Source organism: Puma concolor, chromosome B4, assembly GCF_028749965.1.
Source record: "Puma concolor isolate L17-30 chromosome B4, mPumCon1.1.hap2, whole genome shotgun sequence".
In the NCBI taxonomy this organism is placed as follows: Eukaryota; Metazoa; Chordata; class Mammalia; order Carnivora; family Felidae; genus Puma; species Puma concolor.
In genome coordinates, this window is record NC_141673.1 from 9,523,213 (window position 1) to 9,548,968 (window position 25,756).

The 25,756-nt window shown below is 60.4% G+C and overlaps 1 protein-coding gene and 1 pseudogene across 5 annotated transcripts; one reads left to right on the forward strand and one right to left on the reverse strand.

The window, feature by feature from the left end:
* Nucleotides 1-3,136: 3,136 nt before the first annotated feature.
* LOC147578885 (uncharacterized) lies at nt 3,137-10,044 on the reverse strand (annotated as a pseudogene).
* Nucleotides 5,919-25,312, forward strand: PDGFB (platelet derived growth factor subunit B). Of its 5 annotated transcripts, none has more exons than XM_086712238.1 (7): nt 5,919-7,077; nt 14,929-15,025; nt 17,365-17,454; nt 19,103-19,308; nt 20,683-20,827; nt 23,144-23,294; nt 23,672-25,312. In XM_086712238.1, exons 1-6 carry the CDS (start codon nt 7,015-7,017, stop codon nt 23,266-23,268), a joined length of 726 nt encoding a protein of 241 aa, XP_086568364.1. In that variant the 5' UTR covers nt 5,919-7,014; the 3' UTR covers nt 23,269-23,294; nt 23,672-25,312. The 5 variants fall into 5 exon arrangements, with proteins under 5 accessions (XP_086568364.1, XP_086568363.1, XP_086568362.1 ...); XM_086712237.1 differs by having other exon boundaries at nt 5,932-7,077; nt 17,365-17,466; XM_086712236.1 differs by lacking the exon at nt 5,919-7,077 and adding an exon at nt 9,656-11,083.
* Nucleotides 25,313-25,756: the final 444 nt, after the last annotated feature.

Here is a 25,756-nt window from a genome sequence, read left to right on the forward strand (position 1 = left end):
AGAGAGAGTGGGTGAGATGTGGTTGGAGAGGAGAGGGAAGGGCGCACACGGAGGGGGAACATCACAAGTAAAGGTGTGGCCTGGGGTAAAAATTAGCCATCTCTGTGAACCCCAGCCTCGCCCAGACCCTTCTCTCATACCCACCCGCTTCCCTTCCTTTTCCACTGCACACACTTCCGTGGTCACTGCCCTGGGGTCCTTCCTCCGGCCCCCAGCCCCCAAGCAGAAGAGGGCCAGGAGTCCCTGGAGTTGGCAGAACCGTCCCTCATTTCTGTCCCTGACTCACTGCGTGATCTCGGGCAGGTCACGTGATGTCTCTGAACCTCAGATGTCCCCTCTGAGCACCCTTGGCTTGTTCTGCAGCGGCATGGTCTTGAACACTGATGCCGTGTCAGACTCTCTCCCAAAAGAGGGCTGTCTGATGGCGGTGGGAGGAGATGGGGACTCGGGTGGCAAGCTGAAGGAAGGGCGGGGGCAACGACCATCCATAACCTGCCAATTGTGTCTCCTTTCTAGCGGCCTCCCCTGCCCAGCGTCAGCCTGCCACGGTGAGTGACAGAGCGAGGAGGCTCCTACAGCCAGGGGTCCGGCCCAGCGCCCACCAGAGGGCCCTGCCCAGATGGGGGTGGAGCGAGGCCAAAATCTGTAGGTGAGTGAGGGCAGGGCCCAGATGGACTGGGCGGCTGCGTGTCATGTCTGCCCAGGTTCAAACTCCACCTCTGCCCTCACTCATCCACGACCACGCAAAGCTGTTCTGGGCCTTGGTTTTTCCATCTGTAAAATGGGGGTGAAACAGCTCCTCTCTCGTAGGCACGTTGTGAGGCTTGACTGGTTGAATGCACCTCAAGGCCTGGGCTCATTTTCTCTTGGGAATAACGAGGACAAATCTGTGACTCTTACACCGTGATTAGCTTCCCATCCTTTGGACAGGCCTGTCGTGTTTCCTGCAGTTACAAATACCTTCCTCCGGAAAGCTGGGGGGGGGGGGGAAATCTGTGTGCTGTGGTACCCCCATCGAGGGGGACTGCCCGCTACCTGCCTGCCCCTCTCCCCCCTGCCCTACTCCAGTCAAATCTTTGGAACACAGCGGCAAGGACATCCCGATTTGGAAAGGGCTGGCTAACCCAGATCTGGTACACATCCTCCCGTCTGTGGGTCCTCCGGGCCCACCGCCTCCAGCCCTGCCGGCTTCCTCCACGTAGCTCACTTAATCTGTTTAATTTTCTGCAAGGAGAGCGACACGAGGCGCTGGGCAGCTCTCATCCAGGCCACGCAGGGAGGCATCACGTAACGGGGAGACGGCAAAAGCGTGGGCTTTGGCATCACAGCTCTGGATTCAAATCCCGGCACGGCTGCTTCCTTGCTGTGTGACGCCGGGCAAGCTGGTATCCCTCTCTGAGCCTCAGTGCCCTACACGAGAAGAGCACCAGCCCTCCAGGCAGTGGCTTTGTTCCGTTGCTGACACTTGCTACATTTTCCTTGTTCCAGTTAGCTCAGGCGGAGCGCTTGGCCCAGGGCGGATGCTCTGTAAGTGAGGTTCACGGTTACCCGAGGCCCAGCATGTGGGCAGCAAAGGGTGCGGTAAGGACAAACCTTCTCTGGGGAAAGCCGACCAGTCCCGGATCCCGGGTGGGGTCACCTCCCAGCCCACTTGGGGGGAGGGGGCTTTGCTCCATTTCCAGCCAGCTTCCAGGACAGGTAGATCTGAGCTGCCCCGTCCAAACATCCTCTTCCTCGTCTGGAGACTAGAGGAGCTAAATATGCATCACTCAGCCCCAGGAAAACAAACACCGAGCTTCCCTTGCCTTTGTATACAGGACACGAGGCCCAAGGCGGCAGAGGCAGTGTGCAGGGATCCTCCAGGCTGCCCTAGGCCTGGGGGGGTCTGTCTGTCTGCCTTCCTGGGTCTCTCTTGCCTCCCCGGGTACAGCCACAGTGGCCAGAGGCTCACCAGTGTGTGGGGGTCTCCAACAGAAGTGGCCGGGGCCCTGTGTGAGGACCTCCTCCCCTCCACGTGACGTGCCCGCAGCCGTCCCAGCCCTGGGCTCCTCTCCTAGCCCTGTCTCTGGAGCTCACAGGTGGGTGTGTGCGTGCGCATGCGCCTGAGGCTTGGAGTATTAACAATGATCATCCTGGTAACTAACCAACGTGCGTGCAGTGCTCACTCCATGCTTTCAACACTGAGGATGTGTTAACTCCAGGAGGTAATCGCTATTGGTATCCACATCTTACAGATGAGGAAACGGAGGCTCAGAAAGGTGAAGTAACTCGTTCAAGGTCACGGGCTAGGAAATGGTTACAGCAGGGTTCGAACCCAGGCAATCTTTGATGGGAAGGCGAGTCCCTTGTCCCCTGCAAGCCTCAGTTTCCTCACCCATAAAATGAGCACCAACGTACCTCCCTTCCCCGGGTGAGGGTGGGGGTGGCAGCAGGCCAAGGGCAGGACAGGGAGGGGGTCTGGGGGAGCTGACTACAGCTACATGGTGTGGGGGTAGATCGTGTACTCTGCCATCATACGGCCTGGGGCTGGGGCCTTAGGCCATTTGTGGCTTGGCCTTGGACTGTCCCCAGTTTGGAGCCTGACTTGCCCCACCATCAAGCTGGGAAAGCAAACTGGCCTGGCACAGGTCCTCCAGGGCTCTCTCGGGAGAACGGGGATGCCCACTCTGCACTTGAGGGCCCAAGTCTGTCCCCGGGAAGGAAGCCAGCTCCTTCCTTGGCCCTGGGCCCCTGCTCCCAGGGTATGAGATGCTTTCGATGGAGGAGAACTTAGATTGCTCTAGACACACAGTCTAAAAAGCCCTGGCCTTGGGCAGACCCCTCAGCAATTAGCTGAGGTTTTCTGCTCGGCTCAGACATTTCAAGGGGGTGTGTGGGGGGGCGGTGAGAGTTACGGGGTGTGGCCCTCTGCCCACATGACCAGCTCCCAGACCTCCCGGAAAGCCTGATTCCTCAGGGCCCCAGTGCCAAAGATGGGCTGGGATCTTCCCAGGTCTGTGCATTCGGGCTTAGGGGCTCATCTTACAAGCCCCCTCCCCAACTCTTTCCAGCCCTCAGGCAGGGCCTGGCATCTTTGCACCAAAAGGCCAGGACTCAAGAGGAAGAAAGAGGCAAGATTTTTACTCACTGATCCATTCTTTTGCAGACATTTATTGAGCAACTGCTGTATTGTGGGAGCTGGAATGAGGTCCTCGTTCACCTGGATCTCAGTCTAGTGCTAGATCGATAAACGGGCAGTGACAATACCACGGGGCACGTGCTGTGGGAACCGAAAGCCAGCACCAAGCCCAGGGGGCTTCCTGGAGGAGGTGCTAAGTGGAGTCTCATAGGAGGAAGAGGAGGAGGTGTTCTTTAGAGAACCGCTTGTGTGGAAAGACGCCCACGCGGTCATGGCGGCCGCAAGGAGAAGGTACAGGAAAGGGTACATGGCATTCAGACCAGGTGCCATGTGGTCCCTGCGGCCTCTGCTATCCTGTTCTGTCCTGCCACTTCTAACAGTGCACAAAGACATCTGGATTGTCCCGAGTATGTCCATCTCACTCGAGAGCCTGGGAGGTCCCAGAGTGCCAGCCCCGGGTCTCCTTTATTACATTTCCACCCAGGGCCGGCATACAGTAGGCGCTCAGTGATGCTGCTCCCAGGAGCCAGCCCGCTTTGCATCCCTTCCCTGAGGCTGAGCTGTGCGCTCCCTCCTTTGTGCCCCTACGGCCCTTCCTTCGTGTGTCAGTCAGAACTCCTATGGACACAGCCCCGTCAGCCGGCAAAGCCCTTGTACGCATATTAACGCATTTGGTGTTCACAACAGCCCTGTGTAAGATGTGTCATGATTATCGTCGTCAGCCGTCACCTGCCAGGAGGCAGCACAGCATGGTGGCTTAGGCGTGAGGGCTCTGCAGCTGGAACACGTGGGTTTAGGTCCAGGCTCTATCGCTTACCGGCTGTGTGACCTTGAACAAACTGCTTAACGTCTCTGGGCTTCAACCTCCCCATTTGTAAGAGAGGAGTTAACATCCCTCGCGGGAGCACTGAGACGCTACGTGCAGTGTAAGAACACTGCCTGCTACACAGTCACCTCAATAATAACGGTAGCTGTTCTCACCTCTTTTATAGACAAGGATACAGAAGATCAAGGGCAACATCACCTAGCGGCCCCATGGTTTTATCTCTAAGTCTTTAGGCTTCCCGTTTTGTGTTCTGGGATTATCTTCGCACCCCACCCCCCAATCTCCCTTGTCACCCTGTCTCCTAATTTATCTGTTTATGCATCTGTCTGGATGATCAGACAGATCTTCTATGATCTTCTGGATCGGGACTCCTCCAGGCCAGAAGCCCGCGTTAGCATTGCGCTGTCCCCCCCATGCCTGGAAGAGCGCCTGGCTACCAGGGAACAGTCAAAAATCTGTGTTGAAGGAACGATGCACTCCATGTGCCAGGCGTCGTGCTCAGTCCTTCCAGATGGATCATCTCATCGGAGCCTCCAGACCACTGTATGAGGTAGTTAAAAATTCTGCAACCGTATCGAGGTACAATAAACTCTGCACGTATCAGTTCTGACATGCGTATATCCCCGTAAACTCATCATTACCAGCAAAGCTGACAAACATTCCTATTGCCACTAAAATTTCCCCATGCCTCCTTGAAATCCTCCTCTCCCTCCAATAGGAGATTTATTTCCAGTTTATAGCGGAGGCAACCACGGTAGTGAGAGGTTAAGCTTCCCAGGGACACTCGGACAGCAAGGGGCCGCACCGGGATTTGAACCAAGGTGACCTGCCCGCAGCCTACCTCTCGGCCACTGCTGCCTAGGTGGTACCGGGCGGAGGGTGGGTGCTTGTGGCTGTCTGTAAAGAGGCCCGTCTGGGAAGTCCTCCCTCCTCTGTGCCACCCTCGCTTAGGTCCAAGAAGATGGCTTATGAAGAGACAGCGGGGTGCCTGTCTCCGTGTCCGAGGTGCGAGGAGCAGGCTGGCATCCCAAAGGGATGTGTGGGGTCCAAAGGGCAGGCGACGGGGACATTGCAAGGGGACCGGATAAAGGTGTCCTAGAGCCAGGAGCCGGGCGATGCAGGGAGCCTGCGGGTCCCGTGGTGGGTGCGGGGCTTGGCGTGTGCGCGTGCGACTCTGTGACTGTGACCGTGTGACTGCTGAAGGCAGGGACTCGGGCAGGCAGCTCTCGGAGGAGCTGGGGGCGGAAGGCGTTAACCGTGTGAATGCTGGCGTGGGTGCCCCGCCCCCCCTCCCCGGGTCCCCAAACCTGCGGGGCGGAGGGTGGAGTAAACAGGAGGGTGGCTGCAGGAGCCTGATGGCCGCCCTGCAAGGATGCGGCAGGGTTGTGGGGATTTGTGTGACTTTGCAGTTCAACAAATTCAAACCCAGCCAATGCTGGCAGCGCCCGTTGTGTGCCAGGCAACCAGCTAGGAGGCGGAGACACGGGCCCAGCTTTCAGCTGAATGGTGCCGGCTGTGGGGTTGGTGCGGCTGGCTTGGGGCTGGGTGCCTTTTGGCCTCTCGGGCATGAAGTCCTCGCAATAACCCTACCCCGCTTGGAGACTAGATGGAAGAGCACCGAGAGGAAGTGACTTGCCCAAGGTGACCCAGCTACTCAGCGCCAGGGCGGGATGCGAACCGGGCTGCAGAGCCGGAGTCCTTCGCCCCCTATGCCTGTGCCGGGATGCAAATGCCGTCCTTGGGGCTGCGGGTCTGGAGTCCTGGCGGCGGCCCTGCAGACGACTCCCCAACCACGTGGGCTAGAAATCAGGCCACGGTCACTGTGCTAAGGGGCGGGGCGCTCAGTCGCCCCTAGTTCTCCCTTCGCCAGGGCCGGGCTCCCGGCCGGAGGGGCTGCGGAGCTCTCAGAGACCCCTGAGCGCCCCGCCCCCGCCTCAGGCCCTCCCGGAGCTCCCCCCCCTCTTCCCGGTGCTGACTCTCGGCCAGAAGAGGAAAGGCAGTCTCCACCCACCTCTAGCACTCTCCCTTCTCCTTTATAAAGGCCGGAACAGCTGAAAGGGTGGCAACTTCTCCTCCTGCCGCCGGGAGCAGCCCGCCTGTCTCCCCGCGCGCCCGCAGCCTCCCCCGCTGCCTCCCCGAGGGCTCCCCTCTGGCCGCCAGCGCCCATCTTTCATTTCCGAGATTGCGATATTTTGCGCACACACGCATACACACACGCGCAAAAAAGGGGGGGGGGGGAAGGCCCACCCTCCAGCCTCGCTGCAAAGAGAAGCCGGAGCAGCCGCAGCTCACAGCCCGCAGAGGACGCCCAGAGCGGCGAGCGCGCAGACAGACGGACCGACGGACTCGCGCCGCGTCCACCTGTCTGCCGCGCCCGGCACTGCGCGCAGCGGGCACGCCGCGAGCGCGGAGCAGCCGTGCCCGCCGCCCGGGCCCCGCGCCAAGGCGCACACGCTCCGGCCCCCCCCACCCGGCCCGGGCGGGAGTTTGCACCTCTCCCTGCCCGGGTACTCGGGCCGCCGCTGCAGAGCCAACTTTGGAAAAAGTTTTTTGGGGGAGACTTTGGCCTTGAGGTGCCCGGCTCTGCACTTTCCGACTTCGGGGGCCTTTCTAGAAAATGTTGCAAAAAAGCTAAGCCAGCGGGCAGAGGAAAACGCCTATAGCCGGCGAGTGAAGACGAACCATCGGCTGCCGTGTTCTTTTTCCTCTTGGAGGTTGGAGTCCCCTGGGCGCCCCCACACGGCTAGACGCCTCGGCTGGTTCGCGACGCAGACCCCCGGCCGTGGATGCTCGCTCGGGCTCGGGATCCGCCCAGGTAGCGGCCGCGGACCCTGGTCCCGCGCCCAGGCCCTCCCCAGCCCCCCAACGACGGAGCCGGGGCCGGGGGCGGCGGCGCCCGGGGGCCATGCGGGTGAGCCGCGGCGGCGGCTGCAGCGGCCTGAGCGCCTGATCGCCGCAGACCCGAGCCGAGCCCACCTCCTTCCCCAGCCCCCGCCCCCCACCCTGGCCGCGGGGGCGGCGCGCTCGGTCCACGCGTCCGGGGCCCCGCGGGGCCGGGCCCGGAGTCGGCATGAATCGCTGCTGGGCGCTCTTCCTGTCTCTCTGCTGCTACCTGCGTCTGGTCAGCGCCGAGGTGAGTTGCGACGGCGGCTGGGGCTGGTTCGCTTCATTCATTACGCCCACCCTCACGCCCTGGCCGCCCCCTCCTCTCCCTGCAGTGAACTTTGGACCCTTGCAGCCCACGGGCCTAGCGCCGGGCGCTAGGTGACCTCCGAGGGCTGGGACGCGAGGTGCGGGAGGTGCCAGGCTCTGAGGGGAGGGGGCGGGGGTGGCTTGCTTTCCCATGGGCGATCCCAGATCTCCGGCCCTTTTAGCGTCGGGGGAGCGTGTGTGTGGCCCTGTCCCCCACCCCTCAGGAACCTGAAGGGAGAGAGAGTGGGGGTGGTGCCGAGGGTGCAGAGGCCAGCGCGTTCTCCCGAGCCCACTTCGGTTCCAGCCTAGGTTCCGTCCAGGACCCAGCTTGCACGGGAGGTGCGAGCTCGCGCACCGGTGGCAGCCACGCCAACCTTGCGCGGGCGGTTGTCTCCCCACCCTGGCTCCGGCTCCCGGTCGGGACGGGCGCCCTCGGGCCAGCGCAGGGCTGGCCCGCCCCGGAGCGGAGTCCAGCAGCAGCTGGCGCCTTGGGCGCGGGGGGTGCCGAGAGACAGAGGTTGCGGGCACTCGGGAACTGGGGGAGGAGTAGAGGCTTTTAAGGAATCCAGCCCTCGGGGCGGGTGTGTGCCCCAGGCCCCGCCAAACCTGCGCCCGCGCCCTGCGAGGGCAAGCGCCTCTCTCCCCCGCTTGCAGGGTGCGGAGCGCGCCTGTGAAAGCGTAGCCGCAAGGCAGGTGGGGTGTAAAAACGTCTGCGGGAGCTATTAGGTCGGATCTGTAACCCCCACCCCCCCACCCCTCCCAGCCTCACGTAGCAGTGAGTTGGCAAGTCCACCCGGAATCCAGGTGGGAAAGGGGGCGGGGCAGGGAGGAAGCGCGAGGTGGAGGGGAGGAGAGTGCGGCCGGGAGCGCGGCGTGCCTGGGTCCCGTCCCGCCTCCGCGCGGCCGGGAGCCCGCACCTCGCCCGCTCGTGAGGAGGGCCGCCCCCCCCACCCACCCCGCCGGGCGTCCAGCGAGGCGCAGGAAGGAGGCGGCGGCGGCGAAGGGGTTAAGGTGAAGGGCTCCGAGGCCGCGGCCAGACCTTGGGCCGCCGCCAGCGCAGGTTGTTTTGACCACAGAGGAGCCGTCGCCGTCTCCTTTTGTTCTCGGGGCTCCTCGAGGGCCGCCGGCCGCCCGCCCTGGGGCCCCGCCCTTCCGCGGCCAACCCCCCGCGGTCCGCACCCGGGAGGGAGGCCGCGGGGCTCTCGGCCCGGTAGCCTGCAGGCCCCTCCCGACGCCCCCTCCCCTCCTCTCCGCAGCCCCCCGGGCCGCGGCCAGCTGTTGGGGAGGGGGGCGCCGGCCGGCCCCAGCTGCCGCCTCGCCTCGCCTCGCCGCGGGGCCTGGGGGGCTGGGCCCGGTGCCAGGGCGTCCTGGGAACGGCGGCGCCCCCGCCGCTGCTCTCCGCAGCCCACCCCGCCCGGCCCCCGGACTCGCTCACTCACCCCACGCATGCACACTCTTGGCCGGAGGCGATGCTGCGCTCCGGCGGGCGGGCGGGCGCGCAGAGCGACGGGCACGCACTACCGCGGCCGGGTCGCGCGCCCGCCGCCGCCGCCACGCCCGTGCACACGCGGGGCACACGCGCGCGCACCGCACACACACGTACGCACGGCCCCCGAACACGCGGCCTGAACACACGTGCGCGCCCACCCACGCACGCACACGGGCACGCAAGGCCCCTAGACGCCCAGCAGCAGGTTCCCACCCCCCGTGCAACAGGTGGGCCTACCGTGGGCCCTGGAACCTCATCACCTCGGTGGTGACCCCATTTCCTTGCTGGGCACTAACAGGGAGGGGAAACAGGGACCCTCCCAGCAGGTCCTGGCTCCATAGCACCCACTGTTTTTTGCCTGCTCGGGTCAGCTTGACGCCCCTCAAGCATTATCCCTCGGCGGATTTTTTTTTTTTTTTAACCACCCCCCAGGTGGCAGAAAATGGTGTTGACGCAACGGGGGGGGGGGGGGGCGCTCTGATGTCTGGAACATTTCTCTCTTCAAATAAGCCCTTCTTTGAACCTCCAAGACTGGAGGACCCTGAGCCGCCGAGGGGGCTCCCCCTGGCTGTTGTGTCTTTGCTGATCCCCGCGGGCTCTAGAGAAGCCGGGTGACAGCTGGATAAGGCTTTCCCCGGGGCCTGCCCTCGCCATTTCCAGCTTCGTTCGGCACTTCCTCCTCCTTTTCCCCAACTCCGTGGGTGAGTGTGTTTGGGGGGACCCTATGGCACGGAAGCTGGTGCCTTTCTCCTCACTTGACTCCCAGCGTCCTGGGACACGCGCTCCCTCGGGAACCCACAATTGTGTGGTGCTTTGCAGTTTCCGAAGCACGTTCCTGCTGAGCCCCCGGTCGGCCTCAGGAGGCTCTGGGGGAGGAGCCCTAAAGGGAAAACCCATCCACTTGAGGGCCAGTCGGGGACGGGAGGCTCCGAGAGAGCTTGCTGGTGGAGGTGGCCTTGGGGCTGGCCTTGTCCGGGGCCTGAGCCTCAGGTAGAGGCCTGGGCAGCTGGGGAGGAGGGGTGGGCGCTCTGATGCAGGGCCTGGCAAAGGGTCTGCGGAGGCCTAGGAGGTCCCATCTCCCATCAGCTGATCTGGCTTCCGGGAGGCTCCCTCCCCTGTCATGTGATGCCTTAGCACCCTTGTGCCCGGAAGGAGGGAAGGGGCCTGGCAGCCCTTTACCACCCAGCTCCTTCCTGGTTTGCTAATGGCCTTAGGTGCCCGGAGACCGACTTGCTGGCATCTCCCAGCCCTAGAAGCGTCTGCGGGTTTAGGACCAAGCTGAATTTCCAGGCTCAGGTGCAGACCCTCGAATGGGGTGCTCGTATGGGGGGGAGGTTGATGCGGGGAGTGGCGAGAGTGGTAAAGACGTGTTTGCCGGGGGCTTCCTAGATCCTTCTCGGTCTTCTCTCACTTGCCCATTGCCCCCCACTCCTCCCCCCCCCCATGCCCTTTCTAGGACAGCTATTTCATTTTCTGGTTGAGTCAGTTATTATCTGTTTTCCTCACTAGTCTAAACTCCACTAGAGGGTTTGTCTCAGTCACTACTGTCTCCCATTCCTGGAACGGTGCCTGGTCCAAGGTGGATAATCTATAAATATTTGTGGGAAGGACAGTGGGTGGGGGGGAGTGGGGGAGCGGTGAGGAAGAAGGGCCAGACATGTGTTTAGCACTTGCTAAGTGCTTTATAAACATGCCCTCATTGAGTCCTGGCCCCCAGGGCAGCACCGGCTACTCTGCCCTCCCGCAGGCATCCTCATTGGAGCGCCCCCCCCCCCCCCCAATCTTGAGAGAGAGGCTTGTCTTTCTTTTCTCTTCTTGGGACTTGGACTGCCAAGATTGGATAGGCCAGAGGAAGAAACAGAAGGAAAATCAGACTGCAGAGATCCCGTGTATCTTGAGCTGGGCCTCGGTTTCGGGCGCCCCCAAACACGTGAAGGTTGGTTTCGTTCACGGTTCCCCAGGAGCAGCAGAATTAACTAGCGTCTCTGGAAATCGCAGATTCCTGCCCCAGAGGCAGTGGCTGCCACGGGCTCCAGGGGTTGTAATTGCTGCCCTGGCCCTTCTGGAAGCCCTGACAGTTTTTCTGCTCCAGTGTGGGGCCGGGCTGACCTTCAGGAGGGATGGGAGGGTCCCAGGAGCAATAGAGAAGGGAAATGCTAGGTGGGGAAGTCTGGTTCTAAATGGCTTCTGTGGTCTGCCCAGAAAAGTCTTCTTCAAAGGGCTTGGCTTTGGCATGGAATCTAAATCAGGCCCGAGACTGTCAGGCAGGCGGGCGCTCCGAGGCCTTGTCGGCTTCTCTCTGCGCCAGACCCAGACAACGCCCCTGGTTGCTTGGGCTGTGCCAGTGTCCTCTCCCTCAGCGGAGTGGAGCGCAGCCTGCGTCTCTGTGTGTGCAGCTGCAGCCCTGGGGGAGGGTGGGGTCCAAGCCCCTTTGATCTGCCAGCCTGGTTGGGAGCAGGTAAGTCACCTGGCCTCACGCTAGGCTAGCTCGTGCCCTCCTGCAGCTGGTGTTGGGGGTGGGGTGGGGCGGGGAGGAGGCTCTTTGCCTTGGCTGTGCCCCAGCGGCTTCTCACCACGCCCTTGCCCTGTCAGGAACCCCAGGCCTGGGATCTGGGCAGCCTCATCCGTATGCCATGCCTCTTTGCCCTCCCTGCCCACCTAAACAGGCTTTTAGAACCTGTGCCCAGGAAAACGGGGCTCCCGGTGGCTCGCCCTCCCCCGCCGAGCAGAGCCTCTGACCCCAAGCAGGTGCCCCTGCGAGTCTCCCCCGGGGCGTCTCATCCTGGAGCTGACCACAGGCTGAATTTCCCCACCCCCGGCCCCCGGAAGGGACCCGCCAGCTCATGAGGCCCCAGGCAGTGCCAGTGGGGGCCTGGGGGCCATTTCCTGTGGGCCCAGCACAGGGAATAATGCGAAGCCATACGCTTCGCCCCTGGCAGGGCGGCTCTCCACCCACCAATTGTCATCCTCAAAAATGCCCTGCATTGCTGGCCCTGGGCGTGTGTGGGCTGCTCGCTGCTGCCCTCACAGGAGCCGCACTGAAGGACGGAATTGGCCACAGCGACATTTCATTAAGTACCCGTTATTTGCTGGCTGCTCGGCTAGGTGCGACTCCGCCTCTCGGTGACACCAGTCGCGTCTTATTTTAGCCCCATTTAAAAGCTACAGAAGCTTTATCAGGTTTCAGGTTGTTAAAAGGCTTAATGCCAAGAGGCCAGGTCTCCTGGGCAGCTGAAGTCCCTGCTCTTTCCTGTACTACAGAGTTGTTGACATCTCGGGCCAGATAATTCTTTCTTGCGGAAGGCCGTCCTGTGCGTCGTAGGATGTTCAGCAACATCCCTGGCCACCACCTGCCAGAGGCCAGCGGTGCCCCTCTAGGGGTGACCACCGAAAGTGCCTCAGCCACGGCCAGCGTCTCCTGAGGACCCTCTAGCCCCTGGTTGAGAACCAACCGCTGCTCTGCGACATCTGATGCCAGAAGGCTCCGTGGTGGGCTGGAGGAGGGAGGGGAGCGGCTCTGCTATTGCGTATAGACCTGTAGCCCCTGACTGCATTTCTCTAAGCCTTTAGCTTCCTCATCTGGAAGATGGGGATCACAACAGGGCCAGCCGCTTGGCATTGGTGGTTAGCACAGCATTTCCGCTCAGTGCCTGGCTCATGTCAGCCCTTAATAAAAGCTGTGTTATTATTCTCAAATCCAGGGGGCCCTTAGCGAGTTCTGGGCATCTAGTGGCCAGATTACTGGAAACAGGTGCAGGGATGGCCTCTCTGCTTAGAATAAAGTGGACTCTTTCTTTAGGAGGCAGTTCGCTTAGGGGGTGGGGGCAAATATCCCAGGCGGTCTTCCTGGGGGAGGAGGTGGGAGAATCATACAGGAGAGAACCCCAGGGAGAAGGAGAGAGTCCTTCGTGCATGCTCTCCAGTGGACAAGGAGTTCTTGGCAGGAATGCGGCATGGCACTTGGGGTGCTTGGGCCCCCCTCCTGGGAGGTTAATTGCATCGTTACTGCACGGACAGCTTGGAGACCTGGCTGGGCACCCCCACCCTCAGCTTTCCTCTGCTGCTTCTCCTGCCACCCCAGGCAGAATTAGGACGGAGTCAAATGTCTTCAACCCCTTGGTTCACAGACGAGAGCCAGGACCAGAGAAGGGCAGTGACCAGCCTGAGGTCATGGGGCAGTTAGTAGGGTACAAGGGTAGCATCTAGCTCTCTGCATTTGATAATCCCCTCAGGGGACGTAGTCTGCCTCCCTCTTAAGTGGGGACCGGCCACCTGCCTTCCGTACTGTGGGGAGGGCGCTGTGTCCACATTTGGAGACACCCAGGGTCTCTCTCTGGGAGTCGGAGGAGGCAGAGCGTGGCGGAGGTAGGGAAGGCACGTAAGATGTCCCTTTCCCCCCTCATTTATGCAGCCCCAGCTTCATAGTCGCGGACCCTGAAGGAAAGACCCCAGCTCCCGGCCAAGCTTACTCGAGGCCCCCAACCTTTCTTCTCTTTGAACCTCCCAACAGCCCTAGACGCCAGGCAGGATTATAAGTGCCACACTCACATGAAAAAGCTGAGCTCAGGGGTTTCAAGGAATTCATTTTAAAAATCTTCTTTTAACATGTATTCATTTTTGAGAGAGAGAGAGGCAGATCGTGAGCGGGGGAGGGGCGGAGAGAGAGGGAGACACGGAATTGGAAGCAGCCTCCAGGCTCTGAGCTGTCAGCACAGAACCTGACTCAGGGCTCTAACCCACGAACCGTGAGATCATGACCTGAGCTGAAGTCGGAAGCTCAACGGACTGAGCCGCCAGGTGCCCCATCAAGGAATTCGTTTTAGAAGCAGTCATATCCACACTCCACCCTGCGTCTTGTGGCTCCAAGGCCGACTTGGGTGGCCAGAGCTGGATGGGCATGGCAGAACCCCTGGCCGAGCTGTTCCCAGACATCATGCTAACTGTTGAGGAAACAGAGCTTTGGGGGAGCCAGAAACTGATCCATCACAAAGCTCCTAACGGAGCTTGTGGGGAGAGCCCCCGGGGGCTGGCCATGGGGTAGATGACCTCCTCCCCCCTGTCGGGCAGGGACTTGGCCTGTGCAAAGCCAGTGAGGACTCCAGTCCTTGGAACGTTCCAAGAACTGACTAGTGCAGAAGCTCCCGCTTCCTTATCCAGGGAAACTGAGGCACAGAGTTGTTGAACCTCAGTAAGTCAAGTCTGCCGGCGCCCCCTCCAGGGCTCCTTCTACAAGACCATGCCTTCCTGTGTCTGTGTGTGCACGTGTGTGTGTGTGTGTGTGTGTGTGTGTGTGTGTGTGTGTGTTTCTCCACGGGTGTGGGTTTGTACACAAAGCAGCGTCTCATTCATACACCTCCCTTGCCCCAAGGCACTGGGTGTCCAGATTGTGCACTCCTTCTCAAGTCCTGCCGCACCAGCCCCTCAGGTCTCCCTCAGCCCCTCGTGGGCCATGAGGGACGTGGCCGTGACCTTCCTATCAGGCTGCTCTCATGTTGTTGTGGGGCCTGTGGTTTCCCTGGAGGAAGCCCGGCTCCGAGTGGGGCCTGTTAAAGCACTTATTAAGTTTCAAGTGTTTTTGGTAACAGGCCAGAGGGGCTCTAAAAATAGGGTTTGGTTGGGCATGGGGCATGGGTTAGCTTTCAGGTTTCCCGTCTCTAACTGAGGATTCCCTCCTCTCCTCTTGTGAGCAAGAGACTAAATAGAGATATTAGTACCTGTGGCCTCCTGAGACTGTCCAACTCTGCAAGCATTTGGAAATACCTCACGGACCCAGGAGGCTGGAGTACAGGTCCCTCCGTCAGAAAGCCTTGGGTTTGAATGCAGGTTCTGCTGCTGATTGGCTGCTACGACTCTGTTTTCTCATCTGTAAAATGGGGGTAAATTAGATCTCGTCCGACAAATGCTGGCTGTCATTGGCTGTCACGTGTGGAGGCAAAGTGTCTCCAGGGGTTGTGATGCGGGAGACAGATGTGTATGTAGTCCGATCTAAGTCAGAGCAAGCTGGGCTTCGTGTCTGGGGGTGTGGGGTGAGCTTCTGACCTGGCTCTTAGAGGCTTCAGCAGGTCCTGGCCCCTAGACCTTTGTGCTTCCGGGTGTCAGGCTTGGAATCCGCCCCCTGCCCGCGCCCCCATCCTGGCCGTCTGCCTGCCCAGGGCCGAGAGGCCTTGTGGGAGTTTTCCATAGGAGGGTGCGTGCGTGCGTGCGTGTGTGTGTGTGTGTGTGTGTGTGTGTGGCGGGCAAGAGGGCCGTGGCTGGAAAGCCCTCACTCCTGGCTCACTTGGCCCCATGGTGTCTCCCTGGCAGGGGGACCCCATTCCCGAGGAACTCTACAAGATGCTGAGTGACCACTCAATCCGCTCCTTCGATGACCTCCAGCGCCTGCTACACGGAGACTCCGTAGGTAAATTGAATCCTTGTTCGGTGCTCTGGGCCCCCACTGAATCCCGGGGAGCCGCGAGGGGCAGGGCATGGGGCGTCCTGTCTTCCTTGACTTCCAGGTAACTAGAGGCCTGTGGCAGCCCAGGGAGGGCGTGGCCACACCTGTCCAGGGCAGGGCTGAGTAGGTGGATGGGTTGGTACTCGGGACGTGGGGCGTGGCGGGAGAAGCACCCACATGTGGCTCTGCCTTGGCTTGGCGCACAGGGTCGGGTGCCAGGAGGAGGGGGGCAGGGAGAAGGTGCCTGGGGCACACGCCGAATGTGTATCCAGGTGTGGCCTCGGCCAGGAAGGGTGGTGCCGAAGGAGCCGTCTCCCTGCCCCTCTGGCCGGGGGCCCGGTCTGTAAGGTCTCCTGGGGACACCTGGCCCAGACCAGCGGGCAACCCTGCCCTCGCCCGAGAGTGCCCTCAGCGAATGGGCACGTGCTTGGTGGCACACACGTGGCCGGGCTGGCGGGCTGGGTCAGGAATGTATTTATAAACGCTGTCTTCAGAGCAAATTCCATTCTATTCTAACCTCTGGCCTGTTCCCTGGAGCCCCGGTCAGCGCCCCCCCTGCAACCCCAGCTCTCCTTCCCTCTAGGGTTTTGTCTCTTTGTCACTTTGTAATCCTTGCCCAGACTCCTATCTACGGGGGACAGCATTTCCTGTCTTTGTTTCCTCTCCCCGTTGGGCCCCTGGCTCCCTCTCAAAAGCATTCCCGGGCCCTTTCAAACCCGCCTGTGCCGGGGGCTGGCGAGGCAGGCGGGAGGGGGCCCCAGCTGGGCCCACCTATTGTTCACTCGGCCCCCCACCCGACGTCTCCCACATCCCCCACCCCATGCCCGACTGGCCAGCCCTGGCCAACACAATGGGGCAACTTCCAAATTTAGCCTTTCTGCGGTTTCTTTCCAAGGCCCTTGGCCCCCACCCTCGTTCAGCCCCTGCACACCCCGGGTGGGGGTCGGGATTGGAGACGGAGGTTTTCAATAGCGGGCCTGTTTCGAGGCAACCATGTGGCTATTTTTTCCTAATCAACTTAACCTTGCCACAAAGCACATCTTTCCCCCCATCTCCTCTCCACCAGGGACATTCCAGAGATGGCAGGGAGAAAGGAAGGGAGCGAGAGGGACAGACAGACGCTCTGACGCGCGGGAGCAGCAGGCCGGATGGAAATGCACCGGTTGTAGGATTTGTAGGAGGGTCTCCTCCAGACAGGAACCCCCGGGAGCCCACACGGAAGGGCACACGAGCCTTGGCGTTGGCGTTGGCGGGCCGGGAGGAAGGGGAGACAGCAGGAGCGACCAGGGGCTGCGTGAAGGGGGCGGGAGCTTGTCCCTGACACCCCTCGGTTTCTGTGCTGACTCTTCAGCCGTCAGAGAGCTAGAAGGGTCTGCCCAGGATTCGGTGTTGAGCTCAAAGTCCTCCTGTCTGGCCCTCACCTCCCACAGTGGTGTTGGCTGCCTCGAGAGAGAGGGAGCAGCTATGACACCGAGAGGAGGGCGCCCCAGGCTGTAGTTTGTAGACTGTCCCCTGAGGAATAAACGGACCGTAGGGCTGACCCCTCAGACTGTCACCTGAGGAGTAAACAGACCGTAGGGCGGACCCGGGGCCAAAGGTTAGAGGGGAGAGGCAAACACAGTGAGCGAGACACTGGGAGCTGGAGCAAAACCCAGGCTGGGAAGGGCACGGGGTACGGGCACCCCCATCCCTGCGGGCTGGCTCCCCACCCCTCTCTGCCTTCAGCCCTCACCCCTGCTCCTCTCCCTCCTCCCTCTCTCCCGCTCAGCTGGGCCATTGTCCGGGGCTCCAGAGAGGCTGTGTCCAGGGCAAGCTGGTCCCCCCGGGGATTCTGGGAATTTCTCCATTCAGCACTTCCTATGGGAACGCTGGGCGGAGGGGCATTGGAAACTGGCCTTCCGAGCTCTGGGTCCTTGCCCTGCCCTGGAGGCTGAGGAGGGTTCTTTTACAGTAGCGAAAGGGAAGGGCTATTTTTAACTCCACTGACATGGGTTCTGTCCAAAAATGTGGCCGAAGAGCCCAGAGTGGGGCTGAAGGCCCGCCAGGGATGCAGTCAGGGCCTCACCCCCCTCCCGAGCCCCACGGCCACCCCGGGGTTCCTGGAGAGCCCCTTTCCAGAGCCAGGACCCTCGGGTTTACAGGGAGCTGGAAAGGGAGTCTGTTGTCTCGAGTTGGGTACCAGTGACGGGTAAGGGGCCACCTTCCTGCCTACCCCGGAGCCCCCAGGGGAGCCCCCACCCCACCAACGGACCGGCCAGCGCTTATCAGGGTGCGTTCCGACTGTGCCTTGCCTTGCCTTGCAGACGAAGACAGAGCCGAGTTGGACCTGAATTCGACTCGATCCCTTTCTGGAGGCGAGCTGGAGAGCTTATCCCGAGGGAGAAGGAGCCTAGGTGAGGCTGCAGGTAAGAATGGTGGTTTCTCAACAGTGGGAGCCAGAGAAGGAGACGTGGGGCGGGCGGCCCGCCCACGGCTCTGGGCCGCCCGTTCGTCCGGCACTTAGGACTGATTTAAACTGTAAGAGAGTACAACTGTCCTTCAGGACACTGTATCGAGGAGTTGAGTCCTCACGCCCCGTCCCCCAACACACACGGTTTCCTAAATATAGTGTTGTTGTTTTTTTTTTTAATGTTTTTTATTTATTTTTGAGACAGAGAGAGACAGAGCATGAACGGGGGAGGGGCAGAGAGAGAGGGAGACACAGAATCGGAAGCAGGCTCCAGGCTCTGAGCCATCAGCACAGAGCCCAATGCGGGGCTCGAACTCACAGACTGTGAGACCATGACCTGAGCCGAAGTCGGACACTCAACCGACTGAGCCACCCAGGTGCCCCAATATAGTGGTTTTACACGCATTTCTTCAACCCGAGAGACAGATATCATTAACCCCATCTTGTCGAGTTGGAAACTGCGGCCCAGAGAGGGGTAGACGTGGCCGAAGTCGCACAGCTAGCAACAACTAGGGCTGGGATCCCAGCTGCTCTTCTCATGTGGACCCGGTGCCATCCTGGCGGGCTGCATGTCCCTTCCGCGGCTTAGGGCTGCCTCCTGGGTCAGCAGGCAAAGCTTTGGACCCGCCCGGGTCCCGTGGGAGCCTTCCCTGGGGAGGCCAGTGCGTGCTCTAAGCCCTTCCTCCTCTCTGCCCACCTGAAGTCCCCACAACACTGTAGACAGTGGCTCGGGGACCTCCAGATAAGAGTCGGTGGCCTGAGTTCCACTCCTCCGTCTGTGAATTTGGGCAGCGTCTCTACATGAAAACGAAGACAGAGCCCCGGCGTCGACTGGACGCTTGCTCTAGGCCACTCACGTTAGCCCTTAGATCCGCAGGTGCAGTATAGGCTCTGTCATCCCGTGTCACACGTAGATGAGGGAACAGGCGTTGAAAGAAGCAAGGATTTAAGAATAGATTACAGTGTCAAATGGCAACATAAGAGCGGTTACAAAATAATAAGTGAGTAGGATCCAGGAGTCGGGCAAGCCCATAAACCTGTGAAATAGCCGAATGAAACCGAGGGCTGGTGGAAGGACGCCGACATTTACGACAGGCCGGCACTCTCTGAATGATCTCACTGGATCCTTAAGGCGGTTCTTGGGGTGTAGATCTCATGGGGAAACTGAGGCTGAGAGCCCATCAGCAGCCTGTCCAAGTCCCACGGCTGATAATAGCCAGGACACGAAAACTGTCCCTGGGGCTGAAGGAAGTGGGGATCAGCCCACCCCCCCTTTTTTTCTTTTAAATTTTCTTAATGTTTTATTTTTGAGAGACAGAGGGTGAGCAGGGGAGGGGCAGAGAGAGAGGGAGACACAGCATCTGAAACAGGCTCCAGGCTCCGAGCCGTCAGCACAGAGCCCGACGCGGGGCTCGAACTCATGAGCTGTGAGTTCGTGACCCGAGCCGAAGTCGGACGCCTAACCGACTGAGCCCCCCAGGCGCCCCTAGCCGGCCATCTCTGGGGGACAGCAGTGCCCCCGCTGGGCTTGGCCGCCGGGTGGGGGCCCTGGGCAGGCCCACCTTCCTGACGGAGGCCCCCTCTCCCTTCAGGTTCCCCGACGGTCGCCGAGCCAGCCATGATCGCCGAGTGCAAGACACGCACGGAGGTGTTCGAGGTGTCCCGGCGCCTCATAGACCGCACCAACGCCAACTTCCTGGTGTGGCCGCCCTGCGTGGAGGTGCAGCGCTGCTCCGGCTGCTGTAACAACCACAACGTGCAGTGCCGTCCCACCCAGGTGCAGCTGCGGCTTGTCCAGGTGCGCGGGGGGCCCGCACCCCACTCCCACCCTACCCCCACCCCCACCCCTGCCCAGCCCGCTCGCCGGCCCGGGCAGTGGGCGGGGGCTGCCCTCGGGGGCTCGTCGCTCGCTCCGTAGGGGCGGAGGGGCATTCCTGGCGGGCCCCCGGGCTCCATCCAGAGAGGGCCACCTGCAGGCCGCCCTCTGGGCAGGTGCTCTGAGGCCACCTGTGAGTCCTCGAGGCCACCCAGGCCGCTGTAACCAAAAGCCACAGGCGGACCCCCAGGCAGGGCCAGGCGTGGGACATTTAGTGAAGGGTGTTGCCTCTTTTGCAAGGGTGAAATCCCAAGAGGTCCCCGGAAGAGACAGGTCTACGAGCATTTGTTGGGCACTCAGAATGTTCTGGGCTGCTCAGTTTTCCTCCAGACCTGTTGAGGCTCCTTGCCGTGTCCTTCACGAGCAGGGGGGCGGAGGCCCTCCGGGCGGCAGACGTTGCAAGAGCTGGGGCAGCCCCTAGCAGAGTCAGAATGCTGAACCCTGCCTCCTTTCTAGAAAGATCGGGTGTGCACTCTGACTCAAGGCAAATTCTAGAGTAGAGGCTGCCCGGGGGAGCTCCGGGTCTCACGCTGGGCAAGGCAGGGCCAGAGAAGCCTCAGCGGTCTTCTGATTCACGCGGAGAGGTTTCTGTGCCCTTCGGGTCTGCCTCGCCTGCACACCGACTCGGGCTGGGCCGAGCTGCACCTCCAGGGCTCGGCACCGGCTGGCGAGCCCCACTCTTGCCAAAGGCTCCACCTGCGTCACCATACTCCCCTCCCTGAGGTCAGCTGTGGCCTTTCCCCCTGCCCACCATCCATCCCAGGCCTGGGCCCCGTGCCCGAGATCACAAGTGTCACTCTCTACCGCACCACCCACTGTCACGGTATCTCCTGTCCCCACTGCTTCCAGCTCTATGGATGGACACCTGACAGCTGACCTCCCCCTGCCCGCCTCCCTCCTGGATAAAGCCTCCCCCCCACTTCCTTCCAGACAACCATCTCCCGCCTCTGCCATAGCCCTTGACCTTGGCTGGCGCTCCGGGAATGGGGACACCGCAGGCCCTACGCTCAACCCGGAAATGCCTTTCTCCCTCTCTGGGAGCTCCAAGGGGGCTGCAGCCAAAGCTGGAGGCCGGGTCGGGAGGGCTTGTTTTGATGGAAAAGCTACAAGAAGGGTAGAGGGCAAGGTCCTGCTATTGTTTGGGCCAGAGTGTCTGCCCTGCCTCTCTCCACCCCCTGCTTTCGAGGAAAGATCCCTGCGGGGGGACACTGGGGAGGGAAGAGCAGGCAGGCGGGCTCCCTCGGCCCCTGCCCGCGTAGTGTCTCCCAGAGGCACTTCGATGGTTCTGTCCTCCAGGTGAGAAAAATCGAGATTGTGCGGAAGAGGCCAGTCTTTAAGAAGGCCACGGTGACCCTGGAGGACCACCTGGCGTGCAAGTGTGAGACGGTGGTGGCTGCACGACCCGTGACCCGAAGCCCAGGGAGCTCCCAAGAGCAGCGAGGTAAGCGCTGGTCCGGGGTCTGCCTCCGAACGGCTCAGCTGGGCAGCTCGCTTCTCCTGTGGCAGCTGCCGGTTGCGGGGGGAAGTTGGAGCAGGCATACCCCTGCTTAAATTCATCCGAAGCTTTACGTGAGGATGTTAGCCCCCGGTTGGCCTTCCAGCCTTGTTGCCAACCATTCCCCCTCACTTATGCCACCCCAGCCAACCTGACCTCTTTGCGTGGCCAGATGTGTTTCCGCCTCAGGGCCTTTGCACATGCCACTTTCCCTCCGAAACTCACTTCTGTCAACTCTTCACAAGCCTCTTCGTTTGGGTCTCAGCTCAGAAGTCCCCTCCTCCTAGAGGTCTACCCTGACTACCTTGTCCAGGGCAGCCCCCATCCCTGTCCTGCTACCACAGCCCCTTACTTTGTCGAACGAGCACATAAGAGAAGATTCCATGCACATCATCTTCAGATACTTGACAACTTGTCCTGGGGGTGAGAAGTCAAGCTAATTCCTTATGGCCCTCAGTGGGGATCAGGACCAGTGGGGGAAAAGCCCCTGGAGAGGGGTTTGAACTCTATATGTCAAAAGCTGTTGATCAGTCAGGGGGCCAAGATGGAATCGCATGCCTTGTGCGGTAGGGAGTTTCTGTTGTTGAAGATGTGTGGGTAGAGACTGGGCCATCCTGCAGCAGTGAAGTGACAGATGGGGTTCAGGCATCTGATGGATGTTTGGAACCGGAGCTGTGTTCCTCTCTTTCGATTTTGTGAATTCACAATTTCAGGGGCGTAGTTTGACTTGAGTCGAAAAGGACCAAAAAAATGATCTGATCCAAATACCTGGTCCACATTTTGCAGAAGAGGTGCCTGAGGCTCAGAGAGGCTGAGGTCTTGCCCAAGGTCACACAGCCAGTCCCGGGCAGGGGGAGAGCTGGATCAAGGTATCCTCACGTTCTGTTCTGGGCTTTTCTCTCACTCTGACACCAGTCGCTCGCGCCTACCTGCCTTATCATTTTCTTGTGGTCAAAGAATTCAAAACTTTGAGAGCCAGAACAGTCCAGAGAGATGACCTTCTAAGTCGGTCTTTCAGTCTTATTAAAGGGGTTGCTGGAACACAGAGAGGGTAAGGGACTTAACGAAGGTTGCACAGTGACAAAGTCTAGCCCAGAACCCAGGTCTTGTCTAGTTCTGGGTTCCTTAGACTGTCCTGCTGCCTTTTCTTCCTCGCACGTTTGCAGTAAGGATCAAGAATTTTTTAGTTAATAGGATTAGATGAGCATTCAAAAAAAATCACGTGTTGATCTTCAGTAACTTACAATTGTTGGAGGACAGACATCTGACAAGACCCCTGAAGGCAGGGCTGTCTCTTAGCCTCTTTGTCCTGTTCTGAGAGCCGAGCTAAGGCACGGACGCCCTGAGAAGACTAATAATTTGCCAGCTTCAAACTGACCTGCTGTAAATGATCGCTACGATTAACACGGAACAACATGGAATATCGCATAACACGGAATCGCCAAAAGATGTAGCGTGGTTCCTATTCGGGAAACTTCATATTCTTCTTTGTGTTTGGAGTGTGGTTCTTTTACGTGCCTTTGCTTCCTGCGACTTTCCAAACCAGATTTTGGAAGGCCTGTTCTGCTGACTAATCTGTAGATGACCTAAAGCCTTGTCATGTCAGTTTCAGCAACTTGGCCCCACGCGACTGCACCGCTGGCAGCTGTCCGCGGCTTGGCTACGGTGTGGTGGTGTGGCCCGTGTGGTGGCCGGTGTCAGACCCCCCGGGCTCGAGACTCTCCTCTGTCACTCGCGAGCTGCGTGACGACCTCACGCTTGTTCAGGCTTTGCCCAGCCCCGCGTCCTGTGCCGATGACCCCATCCTTGGAGCCCAGACTCTGGGCCCTTTAATGGCCCGTCTAGATGTCCTCCCCCAAGGGGCATCTGACACCTGCCTGTATCCTTACATTGTCTGTTTGCAGAGATGGGCTGACCGCTTCAGGGCGGGCTGTGTCTGTGAGGTGGGAGGTCGGTGTCGGCCCCAAAGAGCTGGGATCGCTGGGGAAGGCCCCCAGGAAGAAACGGGCCTTGAGCTTGGCGGAGAAAGCTTTCGCTTCCAGGATGTCGACCTAAGGGCTCAGGAGGAAGAGACCTAAGTGCTAACCTTGACCCAGGCTCACAAGTGCTGTGATTCGTAGGCCAGTGGTTGAAAGCATGGAGTCCAGAAGCAGACTCCTACGTTCAGATCCCGGTCTCTCTGCCTCAGTTTCCTCATCTGCTAAGATGGCTCCCTCCAGAGGCTGTCCACCTGCTGACAAGCCCTTTCTTTCTCTCCAGCAGCCAGGACACCCCAGACTCGGGTGACCATTCGGACGGTGCGAGTCCGCCGGCCCCCCAAGGGGAAGCACCAGAAGTTCAAGCACACGCATGACAAGAAGGCATTGAAGGAGACCCTCGGAGCCTAGGGGCATCTGCAAGAGCGTGTGGGCAGGTGAGGCCAGGCGGGGAACCCGAGGTCCAGGCCCCTGGGGTTTCTTCTCCCCTGGCCTGTGGCTTGGGCTGCAGAGAGGTGTTTCCCCATACAAAAGTCTGAGCTCTAAGCCTGGATCCCCTCCGCCCAACTTCGGCTGACTTTTCTCATGGGGCAGGTGGGTGAGGGTCTTTGGGGACCCCAGCCCAGCTGTGTCCCTACATGCCCTAAGAGGACGGGAAGTCTAAACTTCAACTCCCCCAGGCCCTGAGCGCTGCTGGAAACCAGGGATGGCTGGTCAGCCTCAGCTCCCTGCCCCTGGCAAGGGAGGCGTGTGAGTATGGGCCGGAGCCCCCAGGCTGTCTCTGACCCCCTGTCTCCCTCTGCTTGGCCTACAGGGTTATTTAATATGGTATTTGCTGTATCGCCCCCATGGGGTCCTTGGAGTGATAATATTGTTCCCCTCGTCCGTCTGTCTCGATGCCTGATTCGGACGGCCAATGGTGCTTCCCCCCCTCCCACGCGCCTGTCCACCCACCAGCGGGTCCCCTCATTGGCCCCCAGCGCCTTGCCCGGGAGCTCCAGAAGGACACGAAGGACCTGAACTCCATCGCTGTCTTCCTCCGCTGACCCCGAGAATGTGGCATAGAAGTGTAAGAGAGACCCATGGGATCGCCGTTCGGGGACCGGAGGAGCTTCCCTTCCCCGGCTCCTGGCCCGGGTCACACCTGAGCGCCGTGGACTGGCCTGAAACCCTGCACGTGGCCCTGAGGCCCTCTAGGCATGGATGGCCTGCCCGGTCCCAGGACCCCTGGCCCGCTCTGAAGGGAGCACCCCCAGGCAGGCCAGGGTGCCTCATCCTCCTGTGGCTGAGACCACGCGTTGGACCGTAGACTGGAGAGAAATCCTCCCACGGCGCCCAGGCCCAGTCACTTCTTTCTCCCCGGTCACCTCTGCTTATAGTGGCTTCCTTTCGTTTTCTATATATGAAATCTTCGAAGATGTGGACTCCTCTGGGTGGGCGTGGGCGTGGCCCGAGTACCCGGCAGCCAAGTGCCCCGTCAGATGGGTTAGAGATGAAGTTTGCTCTGGAGCCACCATGGATGGTGATCTGGGCGCTCACTGCCTCCTTCCACTCCCCTGCCTTCACCTCCTCTGTTTCATCTCTCTACCTCCACCCTGCGTCTTCCTCTTGTCCCGGCCTTCAGTCCGCTCCACCGAGGGACTCCTTGGACCCCGTGCTGAGACCGTAAATAACCCCACTCACTGCTCCATTAGGCCGAAGACCAGGGGTCAGGGCAGCAGGGGGCCTGCGCTTCGAATCCCAGCCCGGCCGAGACTGCCGCGTAGGTTCGTGCAGGGTGTGCACTGTGCAAGGGCACCGCGTGCAGGGGTCGTTGTTCACGCCGTAGAACACGGCCCGTTGGTGTATTTGTTAGGACAGTTTTCTGGCAGATGGAGCTAAAATGTCTTGAGGAAAGGGATCCTGTTCCTAGTCGACATGAAGGTTCCATGTGGACTGGCTGTGTCCCGACCCAGCCAATGGCTTGGGGTGGTTGGACAGGAGAGTGAGCCCACGTTGGGTGGGGAGGCCACGCGTTGTCCAGCTGGCCTCTATTTTCCTGAGTCCTCAGCTCAAGCACTTCCCCTTCCAGGCGGGCGTGAAAAACCCAGGAGAGAATCTCCAAGGGAGGGGGCAGCCCTCGCTCTCCCCGGGCATGCTACCCCCCAGAGTAGACCCCCCAGGAGTGGTGGCTCCTCCCAGGAAACCAGCTCATGGGCTGGGAGTGGGGGAGAAAAGGGAAAAGATCCCCAGGGGTCCCTGGGGTGGGGTCTGAGCTCCCACCTCCCTCCCCTCCACCCCACTGCACTTTCCCCCTTACCCCCCCCCTCCAAAATCTGCTCTCTTCAGTTTGTAAAGTTGGTGATTATATTTTTGGGGGCTTTCCTTTTATTTTTTAAATGTAAATTTATTTATATTCCGTATTTAAAGTTGTAAAAAAAAAAAAAATAACCACAAACAAAACCAAATGAATGAATCCACCGGCGTTCTGTCTGTTGGCATCGGGCGTGACGGTTAACCCTTCCAGCATCAGCAGGATTTACGGACAGCTTGTTCTGTGTTCCTCTCGCTCTGGGAAGTTCAGGCACACACTCACGCACACACTCACGCACGGGTGCATACACATGGGGGTCTGCCGCTCTGAGGGAGGCCCCCGTCTGGGGGGTGGGTAAGAGCCATTCGGCCCACCCTGCAGGTCTGGGTCCTGCAGCAGCCCCTGACAGGCGGACCACAGGTCCCAGCCCTGTGCCTGTCACTGGCAGTGATGAGAGATGGTTTTCTCCAGCGTGAGCATCTGCGCAAGGGAACCGGGTCCTTTGCATCGTAGGCTGGGGTTGGCTGTGGGGAGGGGGTGGGGAAGGCCGGAGGAGGTCCTGGAAGAGACGTGGAATTAATTCAGAAGGAACACAGCCGAGGTGCT